The sequence below is a fragment of the Tursiops truncatus genome, chromosome X (genome assembly GCF_011762595.2).
Source record: "Tursiops truncatus isolate mTurTru1 chromosome X, mTurTru1.mat.Y, whole genome shotgun sequence".
Lineage (NCBI taxonomy): Eukaryota > Metazoa > Chordata > Mammalia > Artiodactyla > Delphinidae > Tursiops > Tursiops truncatus.
The window spans coordinates 29945225-29965502 of record NC_047055.1 but is presented as its reverse complement, the minus strand read 5'-3'; the positions used below and the strand labels follow the sequence as shown (position 1 = coordinate 29965502).

The 20278-nt window shown below is 40.2% G+C and overlaps 1 protein-coding gene across 3 annotated transcripts in view; it reads right to left on the bottom strand.

Moving 5' to 3' along the window:
* Window positions 1–7330: 7330 nt before the first annotated feature.
* Window positions 7331–20278, bottom strand: part of KLHL13 (kelch like family member 13) — a 185771-nt gene continuing 172823 nt past the window's right edge. Inside the window, exons 8-10 of one of the 3 annotated variants that reach the window (XM_073798808.1) lie at window positions 19401–20196; window positions 11216–11329; window positions 7331–9088 (exon numbers count right to left, since the gene is read on the bottom strand). In XM_073798808.1, coding sequence (XP_073654909.1) covers window positions 8601–9088; window positions 11216–11329; window positions 19401–20196 — 1398 coding nt within the window. In that variant the 3' untranslated portion in view covers window positions 7331–8600. The remainder of the gene's footprint in view (window positions 9089–11215; window positions 11330–19400; window positions 20197–20278) is intronic. The other 2 variants (XM_073798809.1, XM_019949592.2) reach the window with 2 other exon arrangements.

Sequence of the window (20278 nt, the reverse complement as noted above, 5' to 3'; positions counted from 1 at the left end):
CAGTTTAGCCTACCTTAAGAAATACTTGTAAAAACTCACTTTTGCTCAGTTCTGTACCCATGGATGCCCCAGGCATGCTTCTCAGGCTTCTGGCCCCGCTGAGAGCTCTGAAAAAATGTCACCCTTCCGAACCCGTGATGGAAAATTCTATTGTTGGAAATATTTTCACTGATGATGATGATTAGCCCTTTCGGGCCATTAGTCTAAGGCAATGGACTAATTGAATTGAATCCAAAAAAGATTCAAGCCGTTCCCAAGTGGGAAGGGCTCATTCAGAGTCATCAGAGGGGGGCAGGAAAAGGAGACTAATTTTTTTTTTTAATTTTTAATTTTATATTAGACTATAGCTGATTTACAATGTTGTGTTAGTTTCAGGTGTACAGCAAAGTGATTTAGTTATACATATTCATATAGCTATTCATTTTTGGATTCTTTTCCCATGTAGGGTATTACAGAGTATTGAGTAGGAAAAGGAGACTTCAGATTGCTGTGTCCTCAGTTGTGCCAGGAAGTTTTCAACTTGAAGGCTCTTTACCAGAAATGAAGGCTTTTCACTTTTTTTTTTTTTGCGGTACACAGGCCTCTCACTGTTGTGGCCTCTCCCGTTGCGGAGCACAGGCTCCGGACGTGCAGGCTCAGCGGCCATGGCTCACGGGCCCAGCCGCTCCGCGGCATGTGGGATCTTCCCGGACCGGGGCACGAACCTGCGTCCCCTGCATCGGCAGGCGGACTCTCAACCACTGCGCCACCAGGGAAGCCCAAGGCTTTTCACTTTACATTTCATTTTTAGTATTAAAAATTTCAGCATGAGGAAGACGGCGGCAGATGGGCCGTCCAGCAGCCTGTGTGCCTGACTCAGCTCCCTCTGCCAACTCCCTGACTCCAGATACCTGACTCTGGAAGAACGTAGCCCTGGCTGTGACCGCCCCTGCCCTCCGCACTGGATCAGTCTGACTGGTTGCCCAGCACCACACAACCTGACATTGCCACGACTTTGCAAACCTCTCACTCCTGAGTCAGTTGTCCCAAACATTTTATTCTGGACTCCTAATTGGTGGAGACGTACAGCCTATGTACACACATCCAGAAGCCTCCCAAATACATCCACACGTTCCCTGTAACCTTCTCAATGCTCTAGCAGGAGAGACTGTGGTCATCTCTCTTACCTGAGGGTGTCAAAGAGTTGGTAGGAAAAAGCTTCTAGTACAGGGACAGAAAGGAGGCACCCGATATAAGGTCACAGACGTCCCAGCCTTTATCAGCTCTCGTGGCCACCAGGACACCTACTCTTGCCCTTGAGTGCTCTGGCCACAAGTCACTCTAATTTGTCCCAAGGACACAGGACCTGTTCCTGGCTAGGCCATGCTAACTGCATTTGGTGCCCTGCCACCACGTTCCCAGCCTTGTTCCGAAAATCTGCTACAGCAACTTCATTGCACATTTGTTGTGTTTAACTAACAGCTTGGAGGCTGCCTTTTTAAAGACTACAAAACAAACACTTGGAGATCCTAGCTCAGATCCTGCCAGTTTTTGTCATTTTGCATTTCTCTCTCTACCGGGACCAAGAAGCCGTACAGTGAAGGTGATGGGCAATGAGAGGCAGCAGTGTGAGTTCTTCCTGACTACGTCCCACGATGTCCTTCCGAAGCAGGCAGGCCTGAAGGTATGTGTAGACCACAGTGAGGTGGAAGGTAGCAGGTGGAGAGGTACTTCCTGAGCCCTGAGTAGGAATCAGTTCTCCAGACAAACTCTGTTAGCTTTCGAGAAATATTTGACCTCTTGATTGGCGCACACACACATTTTCCTTTGGACCTGAGTGGGGTTACTCTGTGTATCTTGAACTTATTATTTGCCTAGACATCAATTTGGGGGACATCTTGGCTCCAAATAATTTGCCCGTTCAATGGGAATGTACCCCTTTCCAGGGATCGAGTTCCTGCCCCTCACGTCAGGGCCCTGAGGCCCTTGCGTATTCATCCAAAGGTAAGCATCTAACGTAAACCCGTCCTATTGCTGTGTTTCCCAAGGAATTTTCAACCGATGATGGGGAACGGGGAGCATTTTGTCATCGTGGGGAAAGGCAGACGTTCTCCGAGCCCCCATTCCTAGCCACTGTCGTGTCAAAGAGGCTGGGAAGCAACGAGTCCAACCCTGAGAGAAAAGCAGAGTCAGAGTACTGACACGCTTTGAGTCCTTCCTCTGGTTTTCCCTCTGTCCCAGCAGCAGCTCAGGTCTTCTTATGGTTGTGTAAGATGCCCCAATAACTGGTCTCATATATTTTTTTTCTTTTCGCCTCAGCTGGTTGGAGTTTGGTTTCTATGGCTTACAGTCAGGCCCTTTTTGCCTTCTGTACGTAATCCATTTCTTTATTTCCTTATTTTGAAAGCTGTACATTTTATTTTATTTTTGTCCACACCACGCAGCTTGCGAGGTCTTAGCTCCCCGACCAGGGATTGCACCCGTGACCCCTGCAATGGAAGCGCAGAGTCGTAACCACTGGACCGCCAGGGAAGTCCCTGCTTTCCATATTTATTAATGTCTATTACAGCTACTGTTCCTTTTGAGAAACACCTTCGTGAAGAGATTTGTGTGACGAATCAAAATCATGGCCCGCTGCCATGATTGTGTGCCACTTACGCTACATTCAGAGTGTGTGTTGTCGTCTAATGTGGTTTTGGTGCAAATTCCTACCAGGCTAGGGCAGACCTTAGAGGTGGTTGTGGCTGCCTGGGTTTAATCACTGAGGGAACAGGTAGATTTTCAGATAAGACATGCGAACTGAGAAATCAAACCTTAGGTGATGTATCTGCTGGGGCCTCGCTCTTTGGTGTCAGGACTTTAAACAACCCAGGAGACTTGAGTGTGTTCCTTGGTGGTGGAGGGAATGGCGGGAAGAGGGCCTTTGTTACATGGAGTATGCTCAGGACCAATGAGCAGTGCTTTCAACCATTTTTGATCAGGTCCCACATTAGAACATTTTACTTATATTGTAACCACACACACACACACACATATATAAGTATTGTTTTGTGAATTTTTTTCTTTTGATTAAATACATGTGTATATATAAACACATACACATAATCCAAAGAAAACTTCACAAAACAATACTTACATTTATGATGTACGGCACACTCTAGTTTTTATTCCATTTCTGTAAAAAATGTTTCTAAAATTGATCTTACAACTCAGTAGTTCTCAGACTTTTGGGTCTCAGGACTCCCATACATTCTTAAAATTTGAGGATACCAAAGAGGTTGTGTTTATGTGAGTTATAGCTATTGATGTTTACTGTATTAGAAACGAACAATGAGAGGGTTTTTTTGCTTTTGTTTTTTGGCCCCGACCAGGGATTGTACCCGGGGCCACGGCAGTGAAAGCACCGAGTCCTAACCACTGGACCATCAGAGAACTCCCTGAGGGTTTTTAAAATACAAGAATACACAAACTCATATCCCATTACCTGACAGAGTAATGGCATCACCGTGTGTCCTTCAACCTCTGGAAAATGTCACTGTACACTTGAGAATGAGAGTGAAACAGGCAAATGAGAGCTTAGTATTATGATGCGAATAGTTTTGACCTCATGAATTCCCTGAAAGAGTCTCAGGACACCAGGTTGCCTGGACCACACTTTGGGAATTTCTGTACTAATAGGTTGTGACCCAGACTTTGAAAAACATGAACCTAGAAAAAGCCTAGACCGATTTGGGACAAAGTGAACCAGTCAGTCCAATTAGCTAAATTTCCTTCTCCATGTTTCCTTCTTGTTCTTCCTGAGAGAGGAGGGTATTATGGTTAATTCCCCAACAACAATTTCATGTAAGATAGTTAATCTAAGCCAATCCGTGCACCGCATTCCCCTGGCAACAGGGCCACGAGAATCATATGTCCTGGGTTGCCTCCATCAGACTAAAGAGAATTTAAATTCCATGATTGAGGGAGAGGTTTTCTCTCTCTGTGGCTGTGAACAAGGGATGCTACTGGCAAAACACAGTGTTTACAAATGCTGTTGCAAACAGAGTGGGGATATGAGGAAAAAAAAAAAAACCAACCTGGGAGTTTGATGACACTGAGCTAAGTACATCTTGCCTGGGGCCTCCTTTATCTCCAGTGGGCTTTGCAGCTCTGTGAGAAAACACATTTCCTTATTGTTAGAGTTGGGGATTTCTGTTACTTGCAGTAAAAAAACATATTGACGCACAGAGATTTTAGGAAAGTCTTGTTAAATATCCCATCCTGTACTCTGCTGGTTACAGAGTATTTTAAAGGACACGTTGTGTGTGACCCTGCTTAGCACAGAACCAGCAAGTTGGGAGTTGGGGTAATTAGATCAAGTTGATCAGGGGGCAGGAGCTAGGCTTTCATGGACTGGCTGCCCCTTCCTTATGCGCATTCTTTTATTTATAGCTTTGTGGCAAGAAAAGTTGTATTTTATTAATGCAGGCACTCGAGTCCCAGGCATTCATTTTATAAACATCTATTTTTGTGACTTGTTCAGATGTGGCTTCTTAGACACCCATCCTAGCCTCCAGCACACTACGTTGTAAGCATCTATCTACCCAATTAGACTGAGCTCCTTGAGGGCAGGGATTCAGTTTTATTCATCTTTGTAGACCCTAGGACTCTTCATTGACTGATACAAAATACATTCACAGTAAATGTTTCTTGAAAGAATAAATGGGGGGCTTACCTCGTAGAGCAGAGGTTAAGAATCCGCCTGCCAATGCCGGGGACACGGGTTTGAGCCCTTTTCCGGGAAGATCCCACACGCCACGGAGCAACTAAGCCCGTGCGTCACAACTGCTGAGCCTGCACTCTAAAGCCCGCGAGCCACAACTACTGAGCTCCCGTGCCACAACTACTGAAGCCTGCGCGCCTAGAGCCCGCGCTCCACAACAAGAGAAGCCACCGCAATGAGAAGCCTGCGCACCGCAACAAAGAGTAGTCCCTGCTCACCACAACTAGAGAAAGCCCTCACGCAGCAACGAAGACCCAAAGCAGCTAAAAATAAATGAATTAATTTTTTTAAAAAAGAATAAGCGAATGATAATGAAACGCACTCTTGTAATGCAGGAGTCAGCAAACTACAGACCATGGACCAAGTCTGGTCCATGGTCTGTTTTTCTATGGCCCAGGAGCTAACAATTTTTAAATGGCTGAAAACTCAAAAGAGGAGTCATATTTTATACTATGTGAGAATTATATGATATTCAAATTTCAGTGTCCTAAACTTTTATTAGAACACATCCTCACTCATTCATTTACACATTATCGACATTTTTGCACTACAACATCAGAGATGAGTAGTTGCCACAGAGACCAACGGCCCACAGAGATTAAAATATTTACTGATTTTTACAGAAGACGTTGGCCAACCTGTAACGTTCTGATAATTGTGTAAAACCAACATACTCGCATTTAGCAATCGTTACTGATATGGGGGGAGATGAATGACTTCTCTTCTTTCTTGTATTTACCAATTTTTCTGTATTTTGCCTTTTTATAATTACCAAGAGTTGTAAACTACTACATGATTTGACCAATTTAAAATAAAATTCCTTTAATCCCTGTGGACTTGTTTCACATTTACTTTCCTGCCCGCATACTCCAAGAGATCTCTGATGTGGAAAGGATTAAACCTGAGGTCTAGTGCCTTGAAAATAAGACACAATGGCCAAGAATAAAATTAGAGGCAGGGCCAACTTTCCACATGAGGAAGTCTACTTACCATTCTTGGGGGGGTGGGCAATACACAAAGGCCCTTGAAATGGAAAAAAAAAAAAAAGGTCACAGTTGAACTAATGAAATACAACACCACTTACTTGCCCTATGGGGGCATTCTCTCCGGGTATAATGGGAGGGAATTATTTTAGCAACTTGCAAGGAAACAATACATACTTATATATTGTTAAGTCTCTAAAGTAATATTAGAGAGGAAACAGGTTCAGGTCATCATTTTACTTTTCAGGGCAAGCCTGATTATGAGCTGAATTTTTTTTTAATTCTAGAAACAGGCAAAGTAGCTGTTTTCTTTCATCTTCCCCACTCTACCAACCTTGACCAGGAAGGGAAATGATGAACCTTTTGAGATTTAATGTATTCAGTCGCTCCTTTTTCAAGTAGATCAAGAACCTAAGAAAGGCAAACGGGAGAAATGCTTGTAGAGCCAACTAATGACTGTCAGGGATTTTTTATAAAGAAAAATTGTTATTCGCTGTGAAGGAAAATGTGTAATAATTTACCAGCTGTTGGAATTGTTTAATAACAGCACTTGCATGACGTGAATTGTTATTCTAAATAACATATGGCCTGGATGCAGAAAAGGTAAGCTGTCAAACAGAACCTTGTGCTTTGTTATTCCCTGCGGCAAACTGCGACCGCAACACCAGCCCTGTTTCCTCTTCTTTCTGGGCACGCGGCTATCTGCTATTTTCCAGTCCCCTTTGGGCTTCTGTGTGGACACAGGATTGACTTCCGGACAGCAGAACGTGGGTAGAAGTGATGCATGCCTCTTTCAAGCCCGACAGCCCTCATACCTGCAATGTTCCATTTTTCTTCTGCTGACTGAATGGAGAAGATTCCGAGGACCCAAGAGGCAGAAGAAGCCACAAGATGGAAAAAACCTTTGCTGCTTGGAGGAGAGCTGCCTGACCAGGAACACCCATACTGGACTGTGGTGGGACCATTAGTCTGTCCTGTACATGCTCCCATGTTCAGGAGGGTGTTAACTCTCTGCAAATGGCTGAATCTGACCTGCCTATAAGCAGACGACCGAAATCACGTGACCAGTTTCTCTGACTTAAGAACAATCTTGCCAAAGAGGGTCTTTCAAATTCAAACCAGGCTTCTCCTAACATTCAAAAGTACCACTGATGGGAAAATTGTTTTCTTCATTATGATTAACTCAAGACAGAGGCAGTGACGTAGGCACTGCCAATTCTCCACTAGATAAGAACTTTGGCAACACTCTAGTTGGTTTGGAATAGCTCGAAATTTTTCGTTCAGATTTAATCGGGTCATTTGCAGATAAAGTAGGAAAGATCATACATACGGCCCTAACATAATTATCAATCTCTTACAAAAACATTTTTTCGGTCGAGAACAGATCTCTTAAGTCATTTTACACAATCCCTTCTCATTAGGCAAGATGGATCTTCCGGAAGATCCGGGAAACCGACCTCAGAAATTTCACTGCTCTTGTGGTTTAGACATATATTACCCTGTGGGGATGGAGAGGGGTCAGTTAGCATCTTCTACAAACTAATTCCTCAAAGACAACCAACAATGAGTTTTCACCAATGAAGTTTGACCTGGTCAAATTCTTTTCTTCCTTGAATGAAAGTCATTAGTATTCATTAATCCAAGCTGTTCAGTACTCTTAAGTTCTGATCATTTGGATCTTGGCATACTAAAAAAAAAAAAGAAAGGTATTTAATCAAAGGAAGCCAAAGGAAGCCAACTCAGACAAGAACAGGATACCTCACACCAAAGCGACATTAAATGTTTTTATTGAACAAGAAAAATAAAACATGGAAGTGGAATTCACTGAGCGAAAGGAGCTCTCACCAGGTGGAGCTGCTATACTTTGTGCTAAATAATCTTATGAACTGAGTATACAGAATACATATAATATGTAAGTTACCTCAACAGCAAAGGAGAAGGTGGAGATTACAGTTTTGGAAGGAAAAATTTGGCCAAATGACAAATTGAGTTGCTCAAAATTTCTAGCCCTTATTCACCTAAATTCAGTATGATTCTACCTATGTGCGTTCAGTACGTGCATACTGAATTCCCATTTTAATGGAAGCTGCTTTTTGGAAGAAATTTCAAAGTTTTCTTTTTTGCATTCGTTTGACGTGCTACTCAGTTTTTAAAATTCTTCTATTTGATATATGTGTGTGTCTATATTTATACACACTTAAAAAACCCCAAAGCCTTGCTTACAAGTTGAGGGGTCATGCTGTTTTTTTAAATTAATATTCGTGAATTACAATTATTCTTTCTCCTGTGTGTCTAAGAAACTCGATGTGTTCTCAATGTACCCCACAGACAGGTGGGCTGACAGATATGTCAAAAATACTTTATGAGAAGAGGGAGGTAGCTCATGCGAGTTGGCAACCTTTTGTCTATTGTTTCCTGTTGGAGCGGGCTACCTCCCTTTCACATCTCACAGTCAAAGATGAAAGGAAAACTTTTTACTTTGAAGCCTAGTTAGCACAGTTGTACATTTACTATAATCCACCTTCAACTTGGTTTATTGGGCTTTCTAATGTAAGATGACAAATACCTTACACCCAGTACACAGCATCAAAAAAGTACTGCAGAAACATCTTATGGACAATACTTTGCCTTGCTTTTTTTTTTTTTTTTTCCTCCTCGTATGTTAAACATCAGCTTCTATGGGATACATTTCCAGAATGGTTTTGTTACCACCAAACAAACAGCACAAAGAACATCAATGTCGTCTTTTTTCCAATATTTGTATCAATTACTGGAGGCTAATCCTAACATACACTACTTAAGGGGGAGGGCGAAAGAAGAGAATCCATGACACGTTGCAAAGATAGGACTACAGCATCTTAGTTGGAGGGACGATCTTAAGGTGCAGAAAGAGGGGACTCTCTAGAAGGTGATGGTGTGGTTTCTTCAGGTGGAAAAACTGTGAGTGTGCAAGCTCGGATGCCACCCAGGGACTCTGGGAGATCAAAAACCTTATGCCATTCATCTTTATCTGGATCATATTTCTGCACTATCTCTACCATACAACGATTATTCCATGAATACCCACCAACCACGTAGATTTTATTTTCAAAGACAGCGACCCCAACATCACTCTGCCCTCTTAACATGGCAGCAATTGGGGTCCACTGGTCAAGGATCGGTGAGTAGTATTCACAGCTTAGGACATCATCATAATCGCTTGTTCCTCTGAAGTGATTGCCACCAATGACATACAGCCTTTCTCCCACTGTACACATGCAATGCAGACCTCTGACAGTGGTCATTGGCGCCTTCTGGATCCATTTGTCAGTATCAGGGTCAAAGCACATGAGCTCCTTTTGGAAAGTGTCATGAGTAATTCCTCCTAGAGAATGAAAATTACAGGCATGGGGTAAACAGATTATTATAAAAATGCAAAAGTAAATAGGAGACTCTCTGTCACAGGTCACAGATAATTAACGTCTATCCAGGTATTATGACATTTTAGAGCTTATCAACCTTGTTCTTATAAATGTCTCCCTGCTATACTTTCTCTGGATTAAAAATAAAGAAAATAATATTTTCATCTCCTTAAAGAACAAAAATGCAGCTTATATTATTGTAATGACTTTCTCAGACAGAGACCCATGGGATTTAAGAGGCTTTACAGAATGAAAATATATTTTGGCCACTCTTAGAGTTGGGTTTACAGGAAATCCCAACTACAAAGCATCATTCACTTCTGCTGCCCTTCAGCGAGCACCCTCTGGGTGCTGAGCACAGGGCTAGGGCACTTTAAAGCCTAGGTGCCCGTTTCCTCATTTCTCAGATAAGAATGTCCACTCTAGTTCTCTCATTAGGATTGTGACCATGAACTGAAATAAATCACAGTGCTTCGGAAAAGTTGAAAGTATCGTGCAAATGTACAAGCTTAGACGAATGTTCGGAACTGATTATTTTTGTAGAGTTTTGGGTGGGTAGGGTGAGGGTGGGTAATGTCCTCTCTTAAAAAGCTAAAGAATTAGAATGCTGAATATATATGGAATTTTGCATGTACAGCAATTCATTGTCGCTCAATTGAGTCTATATCATCTACAAAGGATATTCTTAGAGCACATCTAAATCAGCCTGTACAATGAAAGGATCAGACTATATATTCTGCAGATTAGGGAGAAAACTAAACTAATCTTTAGCCATATCATTCAGAGCTCTACGTCTGGTGGCCAGATGGCAATCGATTTTTTTTTCTGCTTTTAGATATTTTTTCTGTACTTCACTGAATTGTCAGCAAGCAAAACAGTGCTCTTTGGTTTGAAACTCAGCTGTGGTTCCTAGCCTACTCTTGACTGGGAAGGTCATTTGCGCAACGTATCCTAGTTATGCCAAAGCCCCACTAGAACCATTCGAATGTCATTTCTTTTCCCCCAGAAGACCTGGAGCTCTCCTTATAACGGCATAGCAGCTACACACGTAAAATAGGTGGATGGTGTAAATCATTGATTAGTGGATGGCTCTTTCAATATAAGACGTCCCATAGTTGCTCATATATTTAACACCAGAAACCTGCCAATCATACACTACAGGCCTTTCCCTGATCCTTCTTCATTAGAGATTTCATAAGGCAGCGTTCAGAGACTCAGACCACAAACATCACCTTATCGCCTTTGTTCTCTAATAGCGTAACTGCTGGCCTGACACTGGCAGGCCTTCAAAAGGGGGAAAACTGTCAGAGGTAGACTGTGTCAGGGCCAAATGGTAAGAACCTGAATAACGGAATAAAATTTCAATACCTGAAGTGAACATTACATTAAAATAAGACTCCTTTCTAAATTCTACGGAAGGATGATTTGAACACCAACTGTTTGAGAACGAAAGCTGTTACTGGGACACTGAGCGAACTGCAACTGTTTCAGAATTTTTTATCAGAAAAGTATATGTGCATATGGCCAAAATACAGGTAATCAACACAGAATTATTTATGCAATGACACCATAGTAGAACCCATTATAATGCTAAGGACAAGAGTAACATATATTATGGGTTGCACTAAATGAGAGAATGAACATTATTATGCATTATGTGTATATTGGTAGCAAGTTTTATGCACAGTAGAGCTTATATGTTACATAATGATATATTTCCTCATAGAGTTTAGCTAAATTCTGAATAAAAATGAATTAAATGTTGTTATAGAGAATATGAATGGTGGTTATTAGAGTACCGAGTTATTGGAGTACAGGGTATGGGGACTGAAAGGCAAGCTGGAGAAGCTGAAAGCTTTCCAATTTCTTCTAAGTAAGGTATTTACAGTAGGATTGGTTTGCCGCTAGTCTTATAAACTTATAAAATGCCAAAGGATTAATATGCAAATGTACACACAAAATATATTCTAAAATCAATACAAATTATATTTTGGTTATCCATTTCCAGGATTATTATTAACACCAGATGGAAAGATGGCAACATAGCTAAAAGTCTATGTATTACATTAATTGCATTTGCAATTATTTACCTGAAATATACATTACGCCTCCATACACAGTTCCAGCATGGCCATAGTGGGGCTCACTCATTTTGGCAACGTAGGTCCATTCATTTGTTCTTGGATTGTAACATTCTACTGTAGCTGTTGTTTAAAAAATAAAAGGAAAGAATGAATGAATTTTTAAAAATGATTTATAATTTCAAATTTAGCAATTAATTATTTTTCCTTTTAGGTGGAACAATAATAATATCCAAATAACTGAAACATTTCTATTATAGCTATGAGATATTCTTTGGGGGTCACTTATATTAATTATTGACGTTATGTTAATAATATGAACCATTAATACATTGATACATGTTACATCAGATGAGCTACGTAATATAATAAGGTAACATTTCTGTTGCTGCAGAAATCACTAGTATTGGGCTTCCCTGGTGGCACGGTGGTTGAGAGTCCGCCTGCCGATGCAGGGGACATGGGTTCGTGCACTGGTCCAGGAAGATCCCACATGCCGCGGAGCGGCTGGGCCCGTGAGCCATGGCCGCTGAGCCTGCGCGTCCAGAGCCTGTGCTCCGCAGCAGGAGAGGCCACAACAGTGAGAGGCCCGCGTACCGCAAAAAAAAAAAAAAAAAGAAATCACTAGGATTTCTTTTCTTCTAGGATCTTGTTACATCTTTATAATTTGACATTTCTCCCATTTCTTTGCTCTACATATGTGGGAAGAAAAGATGAAAAACATCACAAGGAAGAAAAACACTTTGATTCTATATGATACACCATATAGGAAACAAAGGTTAACAGATATGAAGCAAAATTTTAAGTTGAAAATGAAAGTATGCACACTGCCTGGTGTATGTTTTGATGCCTATTGCTTTATTTTATATCCAGACTACAAAATGGACACTGACGATAATTTTTCAGTATTTAGACATTAAAGCCAATAGCTTGTATATAACCACCCAATACCGTTGTAGTCAGTACTGCTCTTAACTTGAAGATGATTAGCAGCATAATATGAAGTTCAGATTTTTATCAGGGGTACTTCCTCTCAGTAACAAATTTATCATCTTTAACATAAAGTATCTGAGGCCTCATCTTACTTAAATATCAATCTGTTATAACCTCAAGACTAGAACAATGACAGTCCAGACAGATAGAAAATGTGATCTTTTTTAAAAGGCAGAAAAACAATAGGGATGTTAGGAGGACTCTGGTCAAAAGTACAACATCTAGACTGATTTGAAAAGTTTATACTATTTATTGCAGACGCTGCCACTTGCTAACCCAAATGCTTGTCTCCACTAACCCTGCTTTTTTCTTACTAACAGAACCACAACACTGCTCAGGAAAGCACTGTGCCCAACTCAAAATAAAATTCAAATGAGCAGGTTCCCTTGAAGCTGGAATTGATGATATGATACAGTTGTAGGCAATGAAACGGAAGCAGGAGGATACTGAGTGGGGCTATTTGATCAAGCCACCGGAATAAAATTTGGCTACTTGTAGCCAAATGCAATCCTAATTGATGAATCATCCTTTGAATCAGTTTTCCTATTTAAGAAAACAACAGTAATGTGAGAACAGGCAAAACTAGAGAGAGAGAGAGATTAATTTTCTACTCTCTTCAATAACTTCATTTCATCAAATTCACTACATGAACTACTTATTTCTCCTCTAACAACACCTGTATTATACCACTTCTCGTATCCCTTTACTCATTTCCTTTTCTACTTTAGTTTTGAATTTTCAGTCTTATTTCAAAGGTTTTTAACTGTTCTCTTTTTTTATCTCTTGTTATTTTTGTTCATTGCTTCAGGCTTGGACCCTTACCAACTCTATATCTTCTAAACCTTCCCATCAGGTAGCAAGATCCTGCAAAATCTTGCCCCCAAATAAGGGCTATTTCCACAATTAATGACAAACTAAAATTGTTTGCTCCAATACTGTTTGTGACTATTTTCAGTCACTGGATGTCTTTTTTTTTTTTTTAATTAATTTATTTTTGGCTGCGGTGGGTCCTCGTTGCTGCGCACGGGCTTTCTCTAGTTGCGGCGAGCGGGGGCTACTCTTCGTTGAGGTGCACGGGCTTTTCACTGCGGTGGCTTCTCTTGTTGCGGAGCACAGGCTCTATGTGTGCGGGCTTCACTAGTTGTGGCACACAGGCTTAGTTGCTCTGCAGCATGTGGGATCTTCCTGGACCAGGGCTCAAACCCGTGTCCCCTGCATTGGCAGGAGCATTCTTAACCACTGTGCCACCAGGGAAGTCCTGGATGTCTTCTTGAATGTTCAGTTCCATTTGCCTTCAGCATGACTTTTGCCTAATCGACAAGCAAAATCCTCCTGAATGTATATCATTAATGGTAGGGTTTTATCCGATAAAAGAATGTAGTCTAATCACACATCCTATCAGAAGGGTTTTAAAGACTGCCTTCCATCTATTTGATGTCAAAGGTAGCTTTTACTCCAGTTCTGTGCTTTTCTTAATGAAGAATTCTGCCTTGACCTTTGAAATTTCTAGACTGTTACACTCTTTCTTTGCGTCTAATTCAATCTGTTCTGATGCAGTTTGCATTAGTTTCCTCTTATTCTTTTATAGGGAGCTAGAATCTGAATAGCTATTCACTCTTTACGATTATTAAAATTTTCCTATGTAGAAAGATAATGCTGTTCTTCTATCACTGAGTTAACTGCATTATTTTGGTAATGGGGGTTATAAGAATCCATCTATACTTTCTCATACAGGGGTCCCTGAAATGTAAGATGGCTATTAATCACCAGTAACACAACAAGTATATAATAGTTCATCATCCCTAAACTTGTCTTCTTCCAGCTAGATAACCCATCTCCTTTAGCTTTTCCCATCATTTAATCTTTACTGTCTCCATGCAGGATTGTTATTAGTAAAATCAATATATTTAGTTTTAAAATAGAATATATCTAACTAACAAGTCTATATATTGATACATGCCCTTAGTTCTATTTTCCACATTTACAAGGCAATGAGATGTTAGTGTCAACCACCTTGATAGGGGGAGGGGACACGGGATGAGCATCAGGGAGTTGGAGCCACAAAGCAGTGAGTCCATCACAGTCTGTGACAGGTAGGAATGGTAATGAGGTAATTGGGAAAATCTAGAACAGGGGAGGTCAGGCAAACTACAGCCTGTAAGCCGAATCCAGTACGTCGTCTGCTTTTGTATGGCCAACAGGATAAAAATATGAATGGCTTTTACATTTTTAACGAGTTGGAAACACATATCAAAAGAAGAATAGTTCGTGAAATATGAAAATTATATGGAATTCGAATTTCAGTGTTCATATATAAAGCTTTATGGGAACACAACTTCACTCATTTGTTTATAAACAAATTGTCTATAGTTGCTTTCATAATACAACAGCGGAGCTGATTAGTTGTGACAGAGATCCTACAGCCTGCAAAGCCAAAAAGATTTCCTTTCTGGCAATAGGGATCAGTTTTCTGATCCCTATTCTAGAGAACCACCTTCAGTAGTCTGGTGGCCTAGTATTTAAATTAGAGACCCTCCCTAATTTAAGAATTGCACTTCGGTTGGTTATGTCACATTACTCATCAGGGACTCTTATTTTCTCAGGTGATTCCACTGGAGTTCAGAATCGCGCACAAGGGATGACGTGGAATTTACTTGTTATTTGAGGTTAGGAAAGAGATTAGTCCTGAAGAAAACCATTTGGACAATAATGGCTCCCACAAAGAGGGGATGGTCTCTAGAATCCTAGAGTGCCAGTTGGTAATATGTCGCTTAATAAACTGCAAATCCATTAAGGGATATGGATGCATTTGATAAATTTCAGTAATTTTATTGTACATTTATTTGGAAAAATCTAACACGTTTTCTATAAGTTATTTCATTATTTGAAATCCTGACTTATTTAACTGAAGTGAAAGATATCTGCGCTGTCATATTTCTCCTCAATACAGAAAACCTCAATGGAAGATCAATTTCTTATATGACAATTTTGAAAGATACCAGAAATAACTGACCCCCTTTTCACTTAAGTGACAGCTACTCTAAGCTTTCCCCAGTTTCCCACTGTACCCAGTGTCAAAGGAAAGTAGCATTTCTAAGGAATTATATTTCAGCAATAAGCCAGGCTCACACACACGCTAACAGTATCGTTTTTATGTACTATGGGCTTGGGTCCATACACTCCATGGCAAGATTTTAAAAGGCTAAATGCATTAAAATGATCTAAAATGTCGTGCAAACGCTGCCACTGTTTTCTTTTCATCATTATATACAGGCAATGGTTATTGTGTGTATGAAGAATAAATGGTGTACTGGTACTAATGAACCTGTTAAACTGTGAAATGATTTTCCCATCAATCCCGTCTTCCTGACACCCATTCCTACTCCCCTTCTCTATTTACATAGACATATGACTACGTCAACACAATCAGTTAAGATGGAATGTTATTACAACAGATGTTAGTGTGGGGCGGAGGGAGGGGATGCCATTAAAAAACGCTTATGGAACATGAGAAATGTTAAAAACTCTGCCTCGCTGGAACATTCAGAAGTATAAGCAAGCATTTCTTTAGAACCAAAATCTACTATTCTGCCAAACTAATGGGTCTAAGAAAATTACAAAGGGCAACTGACACATATCCTCTTCTTATTTACACAAGGAGAAACATTATAAACAGAATTCGGAAGAACACATTCATGTTCTTCTTTGGGGAGGTAATCAGGGTGGTTACATCACGATTGGTTACCTCAACGATACAGAATGTGACGAGACGGACCCGCCTACTTCATATCCCCACATGGGAGTAAAATAGGAGGAACTCAGAGGGGTAGGGTGGGTCAGGCGGAAAACCAAACCAAACAAAACGAACCTGCTTGCTACTTGGTTTTATATAATGACTCTTTGGGGCCTGAAGATTCTCCTGGAATCAAGACTCTATATTGGAGTGTGCTTAATAAGTCAATCACGTGATTTTTTAAAACAAACTTCCAATATATTTTAACTTCAAATATGCAGCACAGAATGGATTTGCTGGGTATGCTGATTTTAAGGGAAGCAATTATCTTCTACAAAAGCTTAGTTGCTTATAGATTCTAGGAGAAACTTTCAAACGGAAAGAAATATCAAATAGTTGCCCTCCAGATGGAATTATAGTTGTCCTTCGGTATTGAGGGTTTGTGTCTATATTATAATCATACATTTATTTGTGAAAACACAGTTTATGAATTAAGATAAAAATGGACCTCTGTTTACCATCTAGACGGGGAGTATTTTTTAAGAATATTTAAATCATTATCCTTAGGTTTAAGCTCTGGGCGATTGTGTTTTTAAAGTCTAAATATAATCAAACAGTTATTACAAATTTAGGAACAGCTCATGAAAAGCATGATTCTCTTGTATCCTGTCACTTTCAAACTGAAACACAGAAGACTGTTTTTAATAAGACATTAAAGGGGTGATTTCTGAAGGTCATGAGCAAGGAAGCCAGCCGCTTGCCCAACGGGGTAGTCTACTTCTTGTTTCCAATTGAGCATAACGTGGGAAGAACTCAAACAGGGTAAGGATTAAGTCAGAAGAAGGAAGCCTCTAGCGCCTCAGTCTTATATAACAACTCTCCTTGGCCTGAAGATGATAAATTCTCAGAATATAAATATTAGGAACAATATATTGAAAACTTAATAGCTGCATATTAACAGAGGTGATAGCATTACCAAGCAAGCAGTGACTGAAAAATGGAGCTATTTCCTTAGAGAAAAGAAGTTTCAGAATGACCACTGACTGCCAGGGCTAATGACCTATAATTTGTAAACTTGTAAAGATGAACTTACATAAGTGGTTTTTCTAAGAAAGTGTCAAGTCACTACTTGCATCTTCTGGTTCTTTCCAGACACCATAAATTTAAAATAGTATAATAACATGAAAATAATGTGTGTGGGTTGACTGAGGAAATGACAATTCTACACTAAGGGTATTAATGTGTCAAGTGCTTTTAAAAGTCTGATTATTAAAATATATTGGGAAACTTGTGTGGTTCATGATCCTGACAGCTAGTCCAACAATCTGGAAAGTCTGGCCTTAGAAAAAATTTCACTGTGACAACAAAGGGGAAAAAAAAAATGGGTAGGAAACATCAGTAACATTAAGACCATGTCACTCATACAGATTGCCAACAAACACATGAAAAGATGCTCAACATCACTAATCATTAGAGAAATGCAAGTCAAAACCACAATGAGGTATCACCTCACACTGGTCAGAATGGCCCTCATCAAAAAATCTAGAAACAATAAATGCTGGAGAGGGTGTGGAGAAAAGGGAACCCTCTTGCACTGTTGGTGGGAATGTAAATTGATACAGCCACTAGGGAGAAAAATATGAAGCTTCCTTAAAAAACTACAAATAGAACTACCATACGACCCAGCAATCCCACTACTGGGCATATACCCTGAGAAAACCATAATTCAAAAAGATACATGTATCACAATGTTCATTGCAGCACTATTTACAATAGCCAGGACACAGAAGCAACCTAGGTGTCCACTGACAGATGAATGGATAAAGAAGATGTGGCACATATATGCAATGGAATATTACTCGGCCATAAAAAGGAACGAAATCGAGTTATTTGTAATGAGGTGGCTGGACCTAGAGTCTGTCATATAGAGTGAAGTAAGTCAGAAAGAGAAAAACAAAGATGGTATTCCATATATATATGGAATCTAAAAAAAAAAAGAAAAAGTGGTCATGAAGAACCTAGGGGCAAGACGGGAATAAAGACGCAGACCTACCAGAGAATGGACTTGAGGACACGGGGAGGGGGAAGGGTAAGCTGTGACAAAGCGAGAGAGTGGCATGGACATATATACACTACCAAACGTAAAATAGATAGCTAGTGGGAAGCAGTCGCATAGCACAGGGAGATCAGCTTGGTGCTTTGTGACGACCTAGAGGCGTGGGATAGGGAGGGTGGGAGGGAGGCTCAAGAGGGAGGGGATATGGGTATATATATGTATACGTATAGCTGATACACTTTGTTGTACAGCAGAAACTAACACAACAATGTAAAGCGATTATACTCCAATAAGGATATATATAAAAAAAAGACCATGTCACGAACAAGAAAGAGCTTGATAAGCTGAAAAGTTTAAGAGCTGAGAGCAGCTCTTTTTGTCTCCAATAAACTGCTTATTCTCAAATCCATTAGACTACCTTTTATTTTTTAGAATACTGAAGAAAAAGATTCTGATAATTACTCTGAATTTATCCAGAGCCAATGCCAATATTTTAAACTTCCCCAGCATTATGGAACCTGGAATACCGTTCAACTACAGGGACTCTATTTCGAACAGAGAATAAAGGAAGATGGGTGTTACCCATTGTTACCAAACAATGATGGTAATGACAGATATGTAACACATGACATAAAATGTGGTCTTTCTGACTTCTTGGACAGCCACCTTGTTCCAATTTTATCTAAAATATCAAAAGTAGTGTTAATTTATGTAGCCAAAGTATTGGTCTATGTTAACTGTACTTGTCGCTGATCTTAGATTAGGAAGAAGGGACCATCAAATAATAAAGCTTACCAGATCAGTTTACAGTGAAGAAAACCGTTTTGTATTTCACCAAGAGAGAATGATTTTTGAGACTAATAGTTACCTATCATAATACTCACAGTAAATAAACTCTGGATAATATTGAACTCTGAACACTTAGTAGATAAGAAAATCATCTTACTCTGTGGCCTGTGGTAGGTAACAGATTACGTAAAAGAAGCAACTATAAAAGTCCGTGCTCTGTAAGGAAGAATTTTAACCTGTTCAGTAAACTATTATGTGGGCTTTTAAAATGGAAAATGAGGGAACATGCCAAACTTCTGTCCAAGATACTATTAGAATTTAAATTAGCAGAACATACTTTTTAGTTGAACCTTCAAGATGAAAACCATAGATATTGCACAAGTAAAACATTCTGCAACATATTGATATATTTGTAAGATAATAATTCGTAGTATGGCCAACAATGTATGCCCAGATAAGGCGTACAGATGGTCTCTGATATTTTCTAAGAAAAACAGTTTAAAATAAAATCCTGGCTACATTTTTTGGTCTTTGATGTTACAAAACTGCTTATTTTATGATTTGACAAGAATCTGGGGGTAAAGAAATTCGTCTCTATGCTTAATAGAAGTGCACACACTTACGCAGTTCACCAGCTGCATTTCGCCCACCAACTGCATACAGGTATCCTTTGAGGGCACTTAGGTGGAAGAAGGTGCGCTTTTCATTTAAAGATGCAACTTGCATCCACTTATTGTATCGAGGATCAAATCTGAAGACTGTATCAACTGCTGTTTTTCCTTTTGTGTCATAATTACTCTGTCCACCAACGACGTACAGGAAATTTCCAATGACGGCAATGCCATGCTGGTACCTTGGGGCATCCATGGGGGCTAAGGACTTCCACTCGTGAGCCTTTTCATCATACATGCGCAATTCCTTGCTGACAACCAGCTGCTGCCTCAGCACTCCTCCTAGTGTAACCAAATGAGTGGTGTCAGACCGAATGGCAGTCCTGTCTGACTGCATCACTGGCTGCATATATGGCATCATTTGGTAATTGCTGGCTTCCAAAAGGAGATTCACACACGTGTTGTCAGTTCTCATGAAATCCACGGTTTGCACGTAATTAATGAGCTCTTGTGGTGTCATCAGTGGAAATCGTATGTTCTTCATTAATTTTGCAGCAAAGTCCATCCGAGGCTCTTCCAGGCGTAGCCAGCGACAGGTAGCCTTAAAGAGCTCAAGTTCAGTGCAGTGCTTAAGGCTATTACTGGAAAGCACAAAGGCAAGACGTTCAAAAGGGAGTTTCAAGAACTCCCCGGTGCTCAGCAATGCAGGAAAATTCTTCAAGACGAAACTGTTAACGTATTTATCCACTTCTGTCAGATTGTAGGTGTTGGCAATCCGCCCAACTTCGACACAATTGTCTAAAGTGACCTATTAAGCCAATTACAAAAAATTAAAACCCAACTACTTTCATGGCACTCACGCCTGGATACATAAATACCCGTACTAGAAT